This window comes from Grammomys surdaster, unplaced genomic scaffold (genome assembly GCF_004785775.1).
Source record: "Grammomys surdaster isolate TR1022 unplaced genomic scaffold, NIH_TR_1.0 278, whole genome shotgun sequence".
Classification (NCBI taxonomy): domain Eukaryota; kingdom Metazoa; phylum Chordata; class Mammalia; order Rodentia; family Muridae; genus Grammomys; species Grammomys surdaster.
Window position 1 is genome coordinate 2,705,741 of NW_021604719.1, and position 17,801 is coordinate 2,723,541.

Genomic DNA, 17,801 nt, shown 5'->3' on the forward strand with positions numbered 1-17,801 from the left:
ACGAATCCCAGAATTGCGGGAAAAACCCTTATCTCCAGCTCGTTCAAGTTTGTGAATCTAGCGCTGGGCAGAAACCCGTTCTGAAGAAAGGATTGAAGCATTAAATGATCGAGTGGGTAACCGAATAATATGTTCTCCAATTAAATGATACTTTTTGAGAACCAAAGCCTTGAGGTCGCGAGGACCACTTCATGCCTCCAATGATCGCATTCCCCAGAGCAGCACAGGTATAGCCTATGGTCCGGCGTTCTGGGGTCGCGTGCGGCGCGCCCTCGTGACGTCATTACGCGCGCGCCCAGGGCTTCTCTGGGCTCTAGAGGTGCGCTTTCGCTTCCACCGCTGCGGTGAGTGGCGCTTTCCCGCTAGTCGCTCCGTGCGCTGTCTTCCGAGCGGTAGGTCCACCGCGTTCCCACAGGCTCTCTGTCTCTGTCACTGCTCGCTGGCAGCAGGCCTGGCCGCTCCCACGCGGAGCGAGCTTCTCCTCAGGGCCATGTCCAGGCCGAGCAGCGTCTCGCCGCGTCCGCCGGCTCCTAGCGGAGGCGGCGCCGGAGGCGGCGGCGGCGGCCCGGCTTCTTGTGGTCCCGGAGGCGGGGGCCGGGCCAAGGGCCTCAAAGACATTCGTATCGACGAGGAGGTGAAGATCGCCGTCAACATCGCTCTGGAGCGCTTCCGATACGGTGACCAGCGAGGTGAGGCTTCTGACGGGGGACCTTGCGGGCTGACACCCACCCCCAGGCCCGCCCCTGATGGGCAGAGGAACCCAGGGCCGGGCCTCAGAGGTCAGACCAGCGCTGTCTAGTGACTGTTGGTCACGGAGTGGGATGTCTTGTGGGCCGGCGGGGTTAGGGAGCAGTCGCTGGGCATCAGAAGGTGGAAAGGTTACGTTAATCCCAGGTGGGAAAATGTTCTCCCAGGTACTTTTTCTGCAACCCGAGGCTGCTAAGTCAACATTTTAAGGAGTTGGTAAGCCCCTACCATCCTCCTCATTATTATTGAAAGAAGGTGTAGCCTTACTTCAAGCTGAAAAAGCTTCAGAAGAGGCTTTGAATTTATTGAATTTATAGACTTTATTGAAATTCTAGATGCATCAAATCAAACACAAACTTGTGTGTTTTGTACTTTATCAGGTTAGAGATCTATATGATACAAGCCTCATAATATACAACTGAGTTTACCCGTAGTGTCTGCATAGCATATTGAATGCACATTTTGATTTGCTGGCTTAGCTAGTAATTTGCTTAGGCTTATTGTCTGAAACGATTTTGAACATATGTTTGACAGAAGCAAAGCCTTGACAAAATGTCACAACAAATCTAGGCTGAAATATTGAGCAAGAGCCCTATGCCATTTTGAGAACAGAATCATGGGAGTTTCAGCTTGAGAATTCATAACTCATAGGCATCCCTCATTATTGAAGGAAATACAGTTTTGTTAAGTAAGACAGGAATAAGTTAAATGGTAGAATATGTTCAGAGTTATACCAATTTAAGATTTCAACACAGGTAGTAATCTTTGATGAATTTCCAAGTCCTTTATCATATTTAGGCTTTATGTGTAACTTAATAATTAATATCAGAATTCTGGGCTAAAGAGATGGCTCAGTTCCTCTTGCAGACTGCTCTTGCAAAAGACTCAGGTTTGAATCCCAGCATCCCATGATGGCTTGAACCTATCAAATCAGCTTCAGGGGATCTGATGCTTCTGACCTGTGGCCACTGCGTATACACACACACACACACACACACACACACACACACACACGCGCGCGCGCATGCATGCAAAATTAATAAATATTAAAAGTTAATATCAGAATCCTATTAGATGTGAGCTACTGAATAAAAATACTTTTTATATAAAATACATCATTTGATTTATACTTACATATATTTTTCATGTTTTATGCCTATAATTGTCTATAAATGGAATCTTTTTTCCTTCGTAGAAATGGAATTTCCTTCTTCTTTGACCAGTACAGAAAGAGCTTTTATTCACCGACTAAGTCAATCTCTTGGTTTAGTTTCTAAAAGTAAAGGGTAAGTGTACAACTTTTCTTATTTTTACAAAAGTACTTACTGCAAGAAAGTATACATGTGTCTGACTGCATCTAAATCATTATTTCTGTTTTAACTTTCCATTCTTAAGTATGGTATATGTAAATGAACTCACTTAGGTCTGTACCAAGATCTGCTTTTCTTCCTCCAATCCACTTTACCTCCCAGGTGCAGAAAATAAGTTAGAGCCTGGGAGATGGCTCATCTTGTCAAAGCATCTGTTGTATAAGCCAAACAACCTGAATTCCATCCTCAGAACCTGCCTTGAGCAAAGTAATAAAAATAAAGCTCACTGTGGTTAAAACAGTGACAACTCCTGTGGTGAAATGAAAGCAAGAGACTGCAGAATGGGCCATAGGTTTGCACAGTGGTAGAAATAACAAGTGAGACTCAGCTTCAAGTAGGTGAAAGGAGAGAATGGACTCCTGATAGTTGTCCAGTGACCTCCACGTGGACCCCTGAACTTATACATACTCATAAGTTTAAATGATTTTAAAAGGTGGATATAGTTCCATGATTCATGTTAGGTTATTTATTATTGGACTGCTAAGTGACAGATACTTTTCAATGGAAATTTAAACTTGAACCTGCTTAATTTGAATTACTTATACAAACAGATGTAGTCTGTTAGAGAAGTTTCAATTTGATCCATCGGTTTGGTTTTGGGCTTTAGGAAATAATATTATTTACTCAGTTTTATAATCATAGTCTCTACCATAGTGTCTGGTGTATATTGATGAATTATGAGTAATTTCAGAAAAAGATTAGCTAAAGGTGAAATACAACAAAGCTTCCCAAGATAATTTTTAGAGGAATTAACGCATCTTGGTTTCACAGACATGTTAGAGATATTCTTATTAACCAGGATACAGTGTTATAGAATTAAAATGATGTACTTTTGATCATATAGTTAATTAAAAAATTATTACTGAATGGACACTAGCCTCAGACTTCTGTCATGCTTATTTAATTCTAACATTATTTCTACCCTGTCTGGTTAAAATTTTGCGAATGAACAGCACAGGGGAATGACTAGTTGGCCTCTAAATGCACTGAATTTTCAGACAATGAGGAACAACACAGAGGAAAAGAACCTCCCACAGAAAGCATTTTTAGAATCTAGTGATTCCAGTTTGCTGTGGAAATGACAATTTTTTTGATCAGGTTATTTTTTTTTCCTCTTGATTCAGAGTCTCAGGTAGACCAGGCTGGCCTTAAAGTTCATGATTCTCAGGCTTTCACCTCTGAAGTGCTACAGATACAGGTAGATGTCACCACACGTCATCAGTTAGGACAGATGACAGCATTGAGAACTTACAGTTCATTTTGGTATTCACTAGGGAACATGCAGAAATGTAAATGTTAGTAAAGAAAGAATTGCACAGCAAAAACTACAGTTTAGCTCTTGGTTTAATGTTCTTTACATCTTTTTCATTTTACACTTGTGCATTTATACATGTGAGGACATAAACACGTGCACACATGCCATGGCACATGTGCAGTTGTCATTGGCAACTTGCAAAAGTTGGTTCTCTTCATCTCTTCATGTGGATTCCCAGGATTGACCTCAGGTTGTCAGGGTTGTCAGCAAATCTGGCCCCAGTTTAATGTCCTTATGGGGAAAATATTGTTGACAAAATTTAAATTTAATGAAAATTGGGAAAATTAGAAAATAATGTCATTTTCACCAGTTTGTGGTTACATTGCTCATTACAATATGATAGTTACATTATCAAATAAAAATGTTGTATGAAATATTTTGGTTAACTATGAAATGATTTTTTTATTGTAATAGCTTTCATTTATTTAAAGCCTTCTCTGTGACACATGCTATAATATACATCTAACTTCTTAATCATGAATACCTACTTCAAAGCAGACATTATTAACTTGGGCATAGAGCCATTCATAATTTACTTGTGTTCTTACCACTAACAAACAGTAAAGTTGGGATTCCCACCCAAGTCTGTGTTTTTTAGAGCCAAGTTTTTAATCAGCACAGCTTTGCTAAATTCAGGCATATATTATTAAATCATTGAGAACACATTTGGGACTTCTTGTGGCTGTAACATTTTACTTGGGACTGTTGGTTTTAATGACTTAAAGAAGTCATAAAAGATATGGTCAGTTCCATATGAATTAAACAGACACCCAGCCAGGAACTTGAGCTATTACAGAATTGTATAGTCACAAGCTTTCGAAAAAAAAATTTTTTTTCATTTACAAAGTATGTAAATTATTTGCAGTTAATTGAAAGTAATTATTGGAAATGCTGTGTTACATAGTTGAACATCAGCTATTAAAAGTGGCTCTTTTAACAGGCTGTCCTGCAAATGTAATAAACACATTCCCAAAACATCCCACGGGATATACTAATAGGAACAGTCAGCCATCACCTTTTCAGTATGAATAGGAACTTTTGTTCAGATTTTCCCACCTTTATATGCTTCCCGGTATGTATGAACTGGAGAGGTTGCACCAACCAAGAAGTCTGCTAAATTTAAATTTTAACATTTATGAATAAATTAGGCTCTTTTCCCCCATTTGTTATTGTTGATTTAAGAAGTGGGTTTGTCGTATTTTGATATTTGAAGATACTCTTCTTACTGCTTTATTTTTCTTTATTTATTGTTTTTTGGGGGCGATTTTTAATATCTCAAAATTTTTTCATTGTTTTGCTTGAGATAACTTTCTAAGTAGGCATATACATCATATGTAAACAATCTGACTGTATATAGTAAATAAATTATTTCTATTAATATTCAGAAAGGGAGCAAATAGATACCTAACTGTGAAGAAGAAAGATGGATCAGAAACAGCTCATGCAATGATGACCTGTAATTTGACTCATAATACAAAACATGCTGTTAGGAGCCTAATTCAGAGATTTCCTGTCACCAATAAAGAACGTACTGAACTTCTACCTAAAACAGAAAGAGGAAATGTGTTTGCAGTTGAAGCTGGTATGTATTTTCTAGGGAGCTGCCTTATTTACCCTATTATTTGGCGATTATTTTTTTTCCCCACCTTAGATTTATTTTTGAGAGCTAATATGGTACAAGTTTCTTTTCATTTTTTATAGTGTATTAGAGGTGACTAAGAATTATGAGAATTTTGGAATAAAATAAAATATTAAGGCATATTGTACAGTTGAACCAAGTTTTTAAAGGTTGTAATAATAACTACTGTTCATTGAATAGTTACCGTGTGCTTGATGGTCTCTTCACTTCTAGCCTCACAGTAGCAACTTCTGGGTGGTAAAATGTGAGCGAGGAAGAAGCTGGAGCTCAAAAGAGTGAAATGACCCGTTTAAGGTTACTCAGCTAGCCACCGAACACTTCTGAGATGTGACTCCAGAGTCTGTCACTTTTCTGTGTCAGTCAATGCCTTGATGTACTAATCCTTCATGTGGTACTTTAAACTGGGGCTTTAGCTTTAGAGAAGGGCTGGGGAAGAATCTTCAGTATACAAAATTACTCAAAGACAGTTGATATATAAATTATAAAATGAAGTCATAATTTTATTCAGAAAAATAGCTTTCAAGATGAGAAAATGATCTAACTGCCCAATGTAGACTTGTGTGATTATTGTTGTGTGCAGGAGTGGATCCACAGTTCATAGGACATATATGATCCTAGCTATCAAAGAACTTGGTTTATTTATCTTTAAAGGTTTGGTTGTTTGGTATGTGGGGCTCATGGGTGCTATGTAAGCATTCTACCATCGAGCTATAACCTGAGCCCTAAAGAAAGTATCTTAAGTGTGAACACATAGAAATAGTTTGAGCTATTTAGACAATACCTTCTTTATTACACCTGCTTTATCATACATGGATATTGGCTGAAATGCTCAGTTGGAAAATTCATTTATCATTAGAACTTTGTATTTACAAATATTATTCTGTTAGTCATTTAGTTGTACATGTATCATTTTAACCATGTACTTTGCTATTTTGTAATATTATCTACAGGTCTTATAATGCACATTATTTCCTGCTTAAATTAAAAAAAATGACATTACTGGTAGAAGCTTATGATAAATGTGAAAATTTATGGTTTGTTTAGTGATTATGGAATGATTAATTTTTATTGATTTTCATGTGTTATGCATCAGAAACACTTGAAAAAGACTTACTGTGAAATTACTGAAACTTGTAGCCGGTAAACTCTACATGCAGGAGGGCAGTAGCTGAGGCGCTGGGTAGTGAAGACTATAGAGAAGAACATTCAGAGGAGCACAGGAAATTATGTAGCTTCATTTTTAATGTGTCATGTCAGTGTTCATCATAAACTTTCTGTCTGTTTATTCACTTTTGAAGAAAACCGAGAAATGAGCAAGACAAGCGGGCGTCTCAACAATGGCATACCTCAAGTTCCTGTGAAAAGAGGAGAGTCTGAATTTGACTCATTCAGGCAATCTTTACCAGTTTTTGAGAAACAAGAAGAAATTGTTAAAATAATTAAGGATAACAAAGTAGTTTTGATTGTAGGAGAAACTGGGTCTGGAAAAACCACACAGGTTTGTTATTTTGTTGGTTTTAGAAGGAAATTGAATTTATTCCATTTCATAGTTTTATGTCAAATTTATACTATGTGTTTAAAAACAAAGCTCTAGTTATTCTACTAATAGCTATTTCATACACAAATTGTTACTGAGTGCATATAAAGAATCTATAGGAAGGAAATCTTTCAAATTACTACTATTTATTTATTTATTTATTTACTTTTGAGACAGGGTCTCTCAATGTAGTTCTGTCTGTCCTAGCACTCACTATCTAGAACAGGCTGGGTTGGAACTTACAGAGATCCTCAGTCTCTGCCTCTCCAGTACTAGGATTAAAGACGTGTACCTTCACAGCCTGTTTGATTCTTTATTTTTAAACTAGTGCATTTGGTCTTTAAGAAACAGAAGTTATGTGATTTATTATTTTGGGAGACTGTGCCTGGAGTTCAAATTTCTATTATTTTGTCTATTAGATGTGAAGTCTTTATCTAGCATTGTAACCCCATCATCATTTTAAGCCTGTTTTCATTTATAAAATGGAACTGACACTTAGTACATTTTAGAGTGAAATTTAGAGGTAATCTCTACAGAATGCCTTATATAAAATATTAACTAGCTCCTACAGGTAGGATTTACTTTAGTGCTAAGATGCCATTAAATTTTTTCCTGATGTTTCAGTTCTGTGAACCACAAACCTAGACAGAATTTTAAGAAGATTGTAGCCAATTTCAGGAAGTAAATTTTTTTTCAATATTTCTCCTTATCCATGTTTATAATTAGGTGACATGGAGCTGTTATGTGGGAAATGAAAGAATTTATTCATTTTTTTTGTTTAAGAATTTTATACATGAATATAATACATTTTAATCAAATCTACCTTTCCCTCCCCTCCAATTTCTCCCATATCTCTGGCCATGATTTCTTCCCAACTTCATATACTCTTAAAAAAACCACTCAGTTCACATAGTATGCCTCTCAGGGGCTGCATCCTTACAGAAAACTTTCCCTTCACCACTAGCCATCAATGGTACTTCATGAGCGCTTCTCATATCCATGCTGAGATTTCGACTGGGTTAATCTTGTGCAGATCTTATGCAAGCAGTCACAGCTACTGTGAATTCATGTGTACAGTCGGACTGACATGTTTAGCAAATGCTGTTTGGCTGCATAAATATACTGCCTGTGGCTCTTCTGTTCTGGTTACAGTGATTCCTGAGCCTTGAGGTAGGGTGTGACATTGCTGCCCTACATAGAGCTGAGCACTTCATACTCTTATTCTCTGCACATTGGCCAGTTGTAGGTCTCTCTCTTACTCACTCTCTACTGTGTAAAGAAGCTTCTCTGCTAGGGAAGAACAGGGAGAACTTATTACTATATCCATTTAACAGACTAATACTTTTTGAAATCATGCCCCAGCTGTGACCTAGCCAACTTCAGGATTTTGGCCCAGTTAGCAGTATCCGACATGAGTTCTGTCCTACGGAGCAGGCTTTGAATCCAGTAATTGGTGGTTCACTCCCATCAAATTGACACCACTGTGTTCTAGTGGTCATATCTTGCTAGGCCATTAGCTGTTATAGCACACAGGGCTCACATCTGGGTAAGACTGTTGATTATTTCTCCCCCATAACATGCATAGCCTCTTAAGCACTTTGTAAACTAGTCAGTAGGGAGAATGCTTCCAGGCCAGCAGCTTGATTTTTTCCATGTCTTGGGCCTCAAATATGTGGTGTCTTCAGTAATAGGGTCTTACCAGGTTCTGAGGGTAACCAACAATGGTGGCAGTAGTTTCTAATGTAATGGGATCCCGATGTAACTCTACTGTTCTTTTTGAGAGCCTGTTTTGTCTGGGAGAAGCATTGTCCTTCATTATAGGGCAACTCCATTTAAACTCCTTTTATATAATGTGTATGAATTTTAGGAAGCTTGTACAGTAGTAGGTTTTCATGTGGCAGTTTTAGAGGTCTTTAGTGTTATTCTTCTCATACTCTCTCCTCTGCCTTGCTCTCTGTTCCCCTACATCATTAGGAACCCTTCCTAATCCATTATTCTCCTTTTTCAATACGTTCTACCTCCTTTCCCTTCCAACTCCCCACCCTCACTGCCCTAGCTTACCCTTCTGTTGGTATCCTAATTTATACTGTAGTTGTCATACATACATGAGAGAGAATTTATAGCATTTGTCTTTTTGAGTCTGAGTTATCTCAGTATGATTTTGGCCCACATGCATGCAGTGCCCACAGAGATCAGAAGAATGTCTCAGATCCTTAGAGTCTGGAATTAAAGATGATTGTGAATTTCAGTGTGAGTGCTGGGAATTGAATGAACCCAGGTTCTCAGAAAGGATAGTGAGTGCTCTTAACTACTAAGCCATCTTTCTAGTCCCAGTAGGACTTCTTACTTTAAATATTTATGACTTTCCTGGATTTTAGTATAGAAAAGTATTTATAACTCTAGGAATGTAGGGTATCTTTATTTTTGTGATGATTTTGACTATTAAAAATATCCCAGCGGGACTTTGTAATTTCATTGTCTTTATAGGATAATTTGGGGAAGTTAACCTACACTAGTAATCCATTAATATCCAGGATTATATTTCTCAGTATACTCTGGCCATTTTTTGTTTACAGTAATATTGGAAGGTCTTCTTTACCCTAAATATTTCTTGTTAGATTTCATTTAAAACATTTAGGTTTAGTTTTCATTGTGAACAAAAAACTCTGAAAACTATACTTTCTCATTGATTATTAGCAGTTATATGAGACTTATTGATTTGAAGATTAATGTCTTGACATATTATGGAAATTGGAAATTTGATTTTTATTTGATTTGGTTTGATATTTCTGTGTATGCAAAATGAATACCTTATAGTGCTGTAAAATTTTTGGTTTAGATTCCTCAGTTCCTGTTAGATGATTGCTTTAAAAATGGCATCCCCTGCCGAATATTCTGTACTCAACCAAGACGATTAGCAGCGATTGCTGTGGCTGAAAGAGTTGCTGCAGAGAGAAGGGAAAGAATTGGTCAAACAATTGGTTATCAGATCCGATTAGAAAGCAGGTAAAGACAGTCTTCTTACCTTTTATCATGCTTAAAGCTAGCTAAGTGTGTATATTTCACTAAAAATAGAGGATTAAATAATCTTGTGAAATGGAAGGGGGAAAGCCCCACCCCTAGACAGAGAACACAGGCAATGACTGACTCTGGAGAGAGGGACAATTAAGTGGTCGTCTCTGAAACCATGAACCCATTAACAACAAAACTAGACTTAGCGGGTCATTTAAGCTATTTGTGCACATATATGTAACAGTAATAAAAAGGGTGTCATTTGAGAATGTGTGGAACAGGGGAGGGGCTGGGCAGAGAGAGGAAAGGGAGAGAGAAATGACTTGCTGGGAACCATCCTCCAGACTCCAGAAAAGAGAAGGAGTCTGAGAGGGAGGAGTGAGTCAGGCATGGGGGTCAGGGGAATTGTCACTGGTCAGACTGCTTCTCTATTTATCAGAGCTAAGTAGGCAAGGATAGATAGATTCATGTTGTTCCAAAACAGATCATACCATTTTTGTCCCTGGACATGTGTTTTAACTTCCTCTAGGTCATAAGTTTAGTCATCAATAATAAACAGTGAGAAAACAAAGTTATCTTTTATAGTCAGTTTTCCTCATCAACCCCATACCCCAATTTTTAAGAATCCAGAGGCATATTTTGCCAAAGCATGGCAGCGTGTTCTGAGGTTATTAGCTCTTGGGTTTCAAGGTTACTAGACAGAAAGAAAATTTCCAAGCCAGCCTAGGCAGTTGGCCATGTCTAAGCTCTGTTTTATCAACCTTTAATGCCCAGAGTATTAATTGTCATTAGGCCCAAGAAAAGTCTTTGGACCAAAGCTGCTGCAGTTACTCAGTTTCTGCTATAATACTATGTTTATATCTTTGTAGAATTTGTATGTCTACTCTTTTTTTTTTTTTTTTGTTCCTTGGTCATATGATACCACAGTGGCCCTGTACAAGCTAACTTTTCTAAGAATGGGAGGTCTTAATACTTCATTCTTTTATCATTTATCCTTACTCAACTATTCTTTGTCTATCAGTATAAGCCCCTGTGCAGGGAAGAGATAACTCCAGTCAATCTAATATTGTTGCTGTTTCTTTTCTTCGAGGAGCATACCATATGTAGTCTCCAATCTTGTATTCCACATAATCTCCTGAGTATAATAAGAAGTGGCTTTTAACTTGATCTGTACCAACTTCTCTAGCCCATTGAACCTTGTTTACCTTTTAAAGCTTACTTTGTTCTGATTATCTTGTTCCTGAGTAAGTTCAGGGGCAGATGTTCTAAGAGAATCTTAGAACCAGATCCTCATAAAGGAGATCTCTGGGTATCTTTATTTGAGTCATAACCTCTAGGACATATGGAAGACGTTTCTAGTGGCGTCAGATAAGGGTATCTTCCCTAAAAGCAGGAGGGATAGCATGCTCAAGACTTTCCTGGGGAAGCTTAGCAGCAGCACTCCTAGAAGAAGGCATTAATGAATAATAAGTAATATCCATTAACCCAATTTCCCCAAGTTGTACAAATATGAAAAGCCCTGTAAGCATTCAGCATATGGAGATCAAGACCAAAGGTGGAAGGTGGCATGCTGGTGACTGTATCATTCGGCTCAGCGCTGCTGGATCTCTGCCAAGCAGCTGTGCTGGCTTTATGGCCTTCTCTGTTCCCAGTAGATGTGGCTGTGCCAGATTTAATTATGTTTTATTTAATATATAAAAAATAAAGTCACAGAAGACAAAAAATTAACTGACATTTTGCTACTGTATTCAGATATTGATACCATATCTAAACTTAGGTTTTGAACAGCCGAGCCATAGGTATAAATCCTGATTCAGTGTCATGATCAAGTATAAGCTGTTTCACCTTGCTGAGACTTTGTTTTATATATGAGGGTACTATGCCATCTAAAGTCTAGAACATTGAGCTACTGAGTTGAGATAGGAACTCAGTAAATGACAGTGATTCAGTTTTAGTGAACTGTACAACTGAGTATGCCTTATCCACAATGTTTGGGAACAAGTGTATCAGATTTTAGAATATTTAAGATTTGGATATTACTATAAAGTAAACTTTACTACTTGAGCTTATGGAGTGCCTGAAATCTGAAGCAAGACATTTGAGAGAGTGGATTTCTAAGAGACTGAGGATGTTTAGCCTGCTGTAGTCTTCTTGACAGTGTTAGCATTTCTTGGTTTGTAGCAATAAAGTTTTTTTTTTCACTGTACTGTAACTTTTTTAACTGAACTAAAAATTTTAAAGTTTTTTTTAACCTCCGTATGTTCTTTAACAACATACATAACTTAAATAAAATCTGTTACTGATGAAATTTGTGATTTTCAGACATTATATACATATTGTAACTTTTCTAACAAGTCACATATACCAATACAATAATATTATTCAAAATAATATTACACATATTATATTCATAATATTTGTTAAACTGTATATACAGCAAGCATTTAAAGTAGTTGTATTTTTATGATGTAAAATATTTGTAATTGTGTACTTCATTTTGATTTCTAAAAAGGGTTTCGCCAAAGACACTTCTGACATTTTGCACCAATGGGGTATTGCTTCGTACATTGATGGCAGGTGATAGCACATTGTCAACTGTGACCCATGTTATTGTGGTAAGACTATTGCTGAATTTGCCATGTGATACTGAGACAGCTTAATATTTAATTAGATAATGATACTTTTAGAATAAGGTAAAAGGAAAATGAATTACTGATTTTAGTAGATTGTGTTCAAGGTAATCTGGTATAATTATTAGAAATATATCTTATATAAAGGTGCTATGACTTTGGGTTTTATGGGGGAAATAACCAAATAGGATGTCTTTTGAAAATAAAATGTTCATCTATGAAAATAATGTATATAATTAGAATTTTCTAGAATTAGGTTTAGTCTCTATACTTAGCTTCCTAATTAATCCTTTAATGCCATAGAGTTCCTAATTGCAGCTATATACTTTAAGTCATTTAATCTTGTGGTTAAGTTGCAAAATTAATTAGCTACTTGTTAAGTAAAAACTACCCTCTTATTAAAGTATTCTAAGCTTTTTTTTTTCTTGTTTGTATCAGAAAAAAATAGACTAAGTTGTAGTCTTTAATAAGCAGGTTTTAGAAACCTTGCCTACTTGATGCCTAGTACTAAAAATTACATGTACACAGGGGTTTTTCTTTGTCTGGTTTTTACCATTGTTTGAGACAAGGTCTTGCTATATCCTTTAGGCTTCTATCTTGCCATCTTCTAGCTTCAGCCTCCTCAGTAGCTAAGATTACAAAGATGTGCTACCATGCCTAGCTAGACATATATTTAAATTGATGTTGTTCATATTAAGACTGCATTTAATAGACTGAGATAATTTAGAGTTTTTGATAGTTTTTGTAGTAGAGTCTATGAAAAAGAATGGGACTTTGTCATTTATGGTAAGCTTTAATGTACAATGATTTCTGTATCCTAAAAATGCAAACTGGTCCATGGTAGTGATTGACTTTTCCTTATTTAATTTGAACAATATAAATCCAGCAGTATTTTCTGTTAAAGATGAATCATCCACAGTGTTTTACCTGATCCATGGGTTTGTTTCTGTTTCTCTTCATTGCAGGATGAAGTTCATGAAAGGGACCGATTCAGTGATTTTTTACTTACAAAGTTAAGAGATTTGTTGCAAAAGCACCCAACTTTGAAACTAATTCTCTCTAGTGCTGCCTTGGACGTGAATCTCTTCATAAGATACTTTGGAAGTTGTCCAGTGATATATAGTATGACTATATCTATTATCTTTTTTAATTTCTTTGAAATAAAACTTTGCAGTGTGATTATGTTTTATTTTTATTTTTTTAACAGAAATTTGGAAATATTCTGAAGTAGAGGATTTTCATTTATGCTTCCCGTGAGACAGGCTTCATAGTGGTTTGTCTCTATTTTGGCCTCTTTTTTTGCATCTGTAGCTCTCTGAGCTGTGTAGCAAATCCAGTGATTTAACTTGAAAAAGAACTGAGCTTCCTTTTGTCCTGTGTTTCTCTTTAAACACCGGTCTGCACTTTACTGCCCACTTCCTTGGAATAGTGTTCTATACTGTTCATCCACTTGTAAACCCCAGGCTCAAGGCTGTCAAAACCTGCACTTAACCTTGGTTGGTGAGGTCTATTCTTAGCCACCAACATCAGGCTTCCTTTCCCTGTACACTTTACTGCTTGAGCTGTACCTCTTATTTCCTTCACATTTTGTCTTGTCAACATCTGGCCCAGCTATCTCTTTATGTTGTCTCTCTCATCCAGAGACTGGCAGTTTCAATTTAGGCTCCCTGACTTTTGAATCTTCACTTGAATGATTTTGGTTTCAGCCCCTCTAAGTTTTGTCAGTTTTAAGTGATAGATTTTCTATTAATATTACTCATTACCTCTAAGCAGGTTAGCAGGGACCCCTTTCCCCTCCTGACCTGTCCTGCTAGAGAAGTCATTTATCCCAGTAATACCCACAACTGGAATTGAGTTCTTGTGGTTAGAAACTGTGGCCCCTTTTCTCCTGGGCTGCCTAGTTTACTTTCTGGATGTGGCTCTGCTTCCCTTCCATCTGCTAGAGAACTATGCATCCTTCCTTCTTGTTTTTGGTTTTGTTTCCCTGCATTTCAACCATACTAGGTAGATTTTTCCTTTGATGAGTATGAAGTGTCCTTCCTTATCTTTTTTGATTAATTTTGGATGAAAGTCGATTTTATTTGATATTAGAATGGCTACTCCAGCTTGTTTCTTGGGACCATTAGCTTGGAAAATTGTTTTCCATCCTTTTATTCTGAGGTAGTGTCTGTCTTTGTCACTGAGGTGCGTTTCTTGTATGCAGCAAAATTCTGGGTCTTGTTTGTGTATCCAGTCTGCTAGTCTGCGTCTTTTTATTGGGGAATTGAGACCATTGATGTTAAGAGATATTAAGGAAAAATGATTGGGGCTTCCTGTTATTTTTGTTATTAGAGGTAAAGTTATGTTTGTATAGTTATCTTCTTTTGGGGTTGTTGGAAGATTACTTCCTTGCTTTTTCTAGGTTGTAGTTTCCCTCCTTGTGTTGGCGTTTTCTATCAATTATCAACCATACTAGGACTTCCTTTGTATGTTTTCAAAGCTCTTGCTTGATTTCCTTATCTTGGTACTTCTCTACTGGCTCACAGGCAGGCATCTTTTAGTCTACCATTGTATTCAGGGGTCTCTTCATCATTATTTTATGAATAAATTCACTGTACAAGTTTTCTAAAGGATGATTGATTTACTTTTTTTAATTGTTAGGAGCTGTTCACTTATCATTTTTATTGAAAATTACATTTCATTCATTTTGTATGACTGTGTGTGTGCGTGTGTGTGTGTGCGTGCATGTTTGTGCGTGCGTGTGTGTGCAGGTGTGTGCGCACGCGCATGTAAATACCGTAGTATTTGAGTGCAGGTCATGGGACAGCTTGTGAGAATTGGTTTTCTCCTATCTAATGTGGACTCCCATTTACAAATTCTTAACAATGTTATTTTGGCACTGATTTAATTACTAAGCCCAATATGTAGATTTTAGGCAAAAGTTATATATACTATGACATCTCATGGTTTTGTGTATGTGTGAATTCTCAGATCTCAGTTTGTTTGGGATCACTGCTTCTTGAGTCTTGTTCTTCATTATTGTGTTTTCTCTCTGGGCTTCTCTTAATTTGCATGTACTGATATATTGGTATTTTTTAGCCTTCATTTTCTATCTCTTTCCTTTCTGTTTTTATTCATTATTTCCTTCTCCCTGCTTTTTTTGTTACAACTCTACTAGCCATTATAGGTGTATTTAATCCCACCCTTTTAATGCTGGTGGTTTCTATTTTCTGTTGTATACTGATGATTGTTCTTCAGGGTTTTGGATGTAGAATTTATAGACATCACTTCTAATATGTCCAAGGCTGAAAATTTAATGTAAATTATGGTTTTAATTTTGCCTTGCATATTTTGGGTGATACCTAAAGTCACCAAGTCTCAAAGTTGTACATTTGTCTGATAATACTAATAACATTTGCTTGGATGATTAAGCACATAAAGTTGAAACCTGTGCGAATTGAAAGTTTGATTTGACTTTTCACCTTTCATAAGTGTGAAAAGAAATGTCGGCTTTCACTGGCCAACTTATTTCTCTTTAGCTTTCCTTGTTTGTCAGAGAAACATTCTTGTTGGGCAAGCTGACATAAAAAGAAATTATTTTCATAGTAAATATAATTATGATTTCTCTTCATTTTACTTTCTGTTTCAATAATTATCTAGGTTTTTAATTTTTTTTTAAAATCTTCATTATCACTATTATTTAACCTGACTTCATGTATCGCCTGACCTACTATACGTGTTGCTGCCTGGTATGGTTTTATTCTGGTTTTTAAAAATTTATTTTCTAAGTTATCATTGTGGTCCTTTCTGAAGTGAAGCTTTGTTGATGTTGAGCACTCTCTAAATCTTGAATGACCTTTATTTCAGGATACAGACCCTTCATTCATTTCTCTGGCTTTAATTTCTCTCTTATCTTCTACTTGCCTTTTAGTTTCTTGAAAACAGCCTCATTTTGGTTCTACTCTGATGACTTTGTATTTTCTTCATATACTATTTATTTTCTGTGAAGCCAGTTGTTTTGCCTCCTTCCTCATGAATCAGAAAAAAAATTTTCTTGGTGTGATCACTTCCCTCCATGGTATACTGTCATGACATCCTGTACTACTTCTTTCTTGTACGACTGTCTTGTCAGACTTTGCACAGCATTCTGTTTCCATTCTTTTTTCATGTTATTGGTCTTCCCTGCCTCATGGACTTAGCATAGTGTTACCAGTTCCTGATGTGATGCCAGGCTCATAGGAAGTAGGCAGTAAGCAGTAGGAGGAAAGCATGTGAGCACTTGCCTAGAATATGAATCCAGTTGTTCATTCTAGACAGCTGTCTATAGAGAAAACGTACAGTTAACAAGAAGTATTAGGAGAGTCACTGGAGCTTTGGAACAGCTTTTGCATAGTGCAAGATGCTTCATTAAATGTGGGAATTCTGTTTTGTGAATTATCTATAAGATGCAAATTGGATATTTAAAAATTTTTATTTTTTAGTACAGGGAAGGCCATTTGAAGTAAAAGAAATGTTTCTGGAAGATATTTTAAGAACTACTGGATATACCAACAAAGAAATGTTGAAGTACAAAAAAGAAAAGCAACGAGGTAGGGTTTTTACTTTTAAAGAATTTGCTATTGCAAGTTATCTCTGTAATGATTACATTATAAGTTTACCTTATACATCTTAAGCTTACAGAAGAACTAGTACACTTGAACATATTTTTCTCTTACATATAATTAGATGAAAATATGTGATTACTGCCCAAAATACACTTTTTAAAGAAAGATTTGTTTATTGTTATTACATGTGTGAGTGTTTTGCCCACATGTATGTCTGTGCACCATAAGCATGTTGTGTCAGGAGAGATTATAGAATTGGGATGCTGAGATGCATGCTGGGATTGAGAATGTTGAGTGTGTTTGAATCCCGAATCATAATCCGTGTTTTAAGAAAGCAGCAAGAGATATGCTGCTCCCCACAGCTTATCTTAGTAGGTGGGATTAAGAAATAGATGAGAGGGAGCTGAAGGATGGTTTATTGATGACAGCAGACTTATTTTTCTTGAAAATATTAAGCTTTCCAATTTTTAAAACTTATTTTCAAAAACTTAATCTCACTTTCTAGCTCATGTAGGCCTGAAACTTGGTTAATCTTTTTTCTCTGCCTACTAAATGCTAGAATTGCAGCATGTTTTCTATTTCCAGAAAAATTTCCAAATCAGTATTATTATAGGGTTGGGTCTTTATTTCCATTTTATCAATGTTTGCCTTAAAAAAAATCTTACCATAGCATTCTGTGTTTCAGTGTATAAAGTATTTGGAGTTTATATTCGTTCTATAGTATACTTGGTTGTACTCTTATTTCTTTGTTTACTATTTATGATTATGGACACATAACTCTTGATTCTCCACTTGAATATATAATTAATAATTCCCTCTATCACTGCAAAAGTATATCATCTCTTACATGTAAATTATGAAACTTCTAGATGTTAAAACGTTTGGAACTTCTGATTTCTTGTATGTCAAACAATTGGCATGATGATGTAAGTTTAATGAGTAGTTTAATACAAAGTGCTATATGAGTA

At 36.5% G+C, this 17,801-nt stretch overlaps 1 protein-coding gene across 2 annotated transcripts in view; it reads left to right on the forward strand.

Annotated features, from left to right (window-relative positions):
- The first annotated feature begins 383 nt into the window (after positions 1–383).
- The window catches only part of Ythdc2 (YTH domain containing 2), a 57,305-nt gene continuing 39,887 nt past the window's right edge, over positions 384–17,801 (forward strand). Inside the window, exons 1-8 of one of the 2 annotated variants that reach the window (XM_028777181.1) lie at positions 384–689; positions 1,943–2,033; positions 4,818–5,014; positions 6,370–6,569; positions 9,448–9,614; positions 12,133–12,235; positions 13,216–13,372; positions 16,711–16,818. In XM_028777181.1, the coding sequence (XP_028633014.1) occupies positions 491–689; positions 1,943–2,033; positions 4,818–5,014; positions 6,370–6,569; positions 9,448–9,614; positions 12,133–12,235; positions 13,216–13,372; positions 16,711–16,818 (1,222 nt within the window). In that variant the 5' untranslated portion in view covers positions 384–490. Of the gene's footprint in view, positions 690–1,940; positions 2,034–4,817; positions 5,015–6,369; positions 6,570–9,447; positions 9,615–12,132; positions 12,236–13,215; positions 13,373–16,710; positions 16,819–17,801 lie in introns of those variants that run through there. The other variant, XM_028777182.1, reaches the window with a different exon arrangement.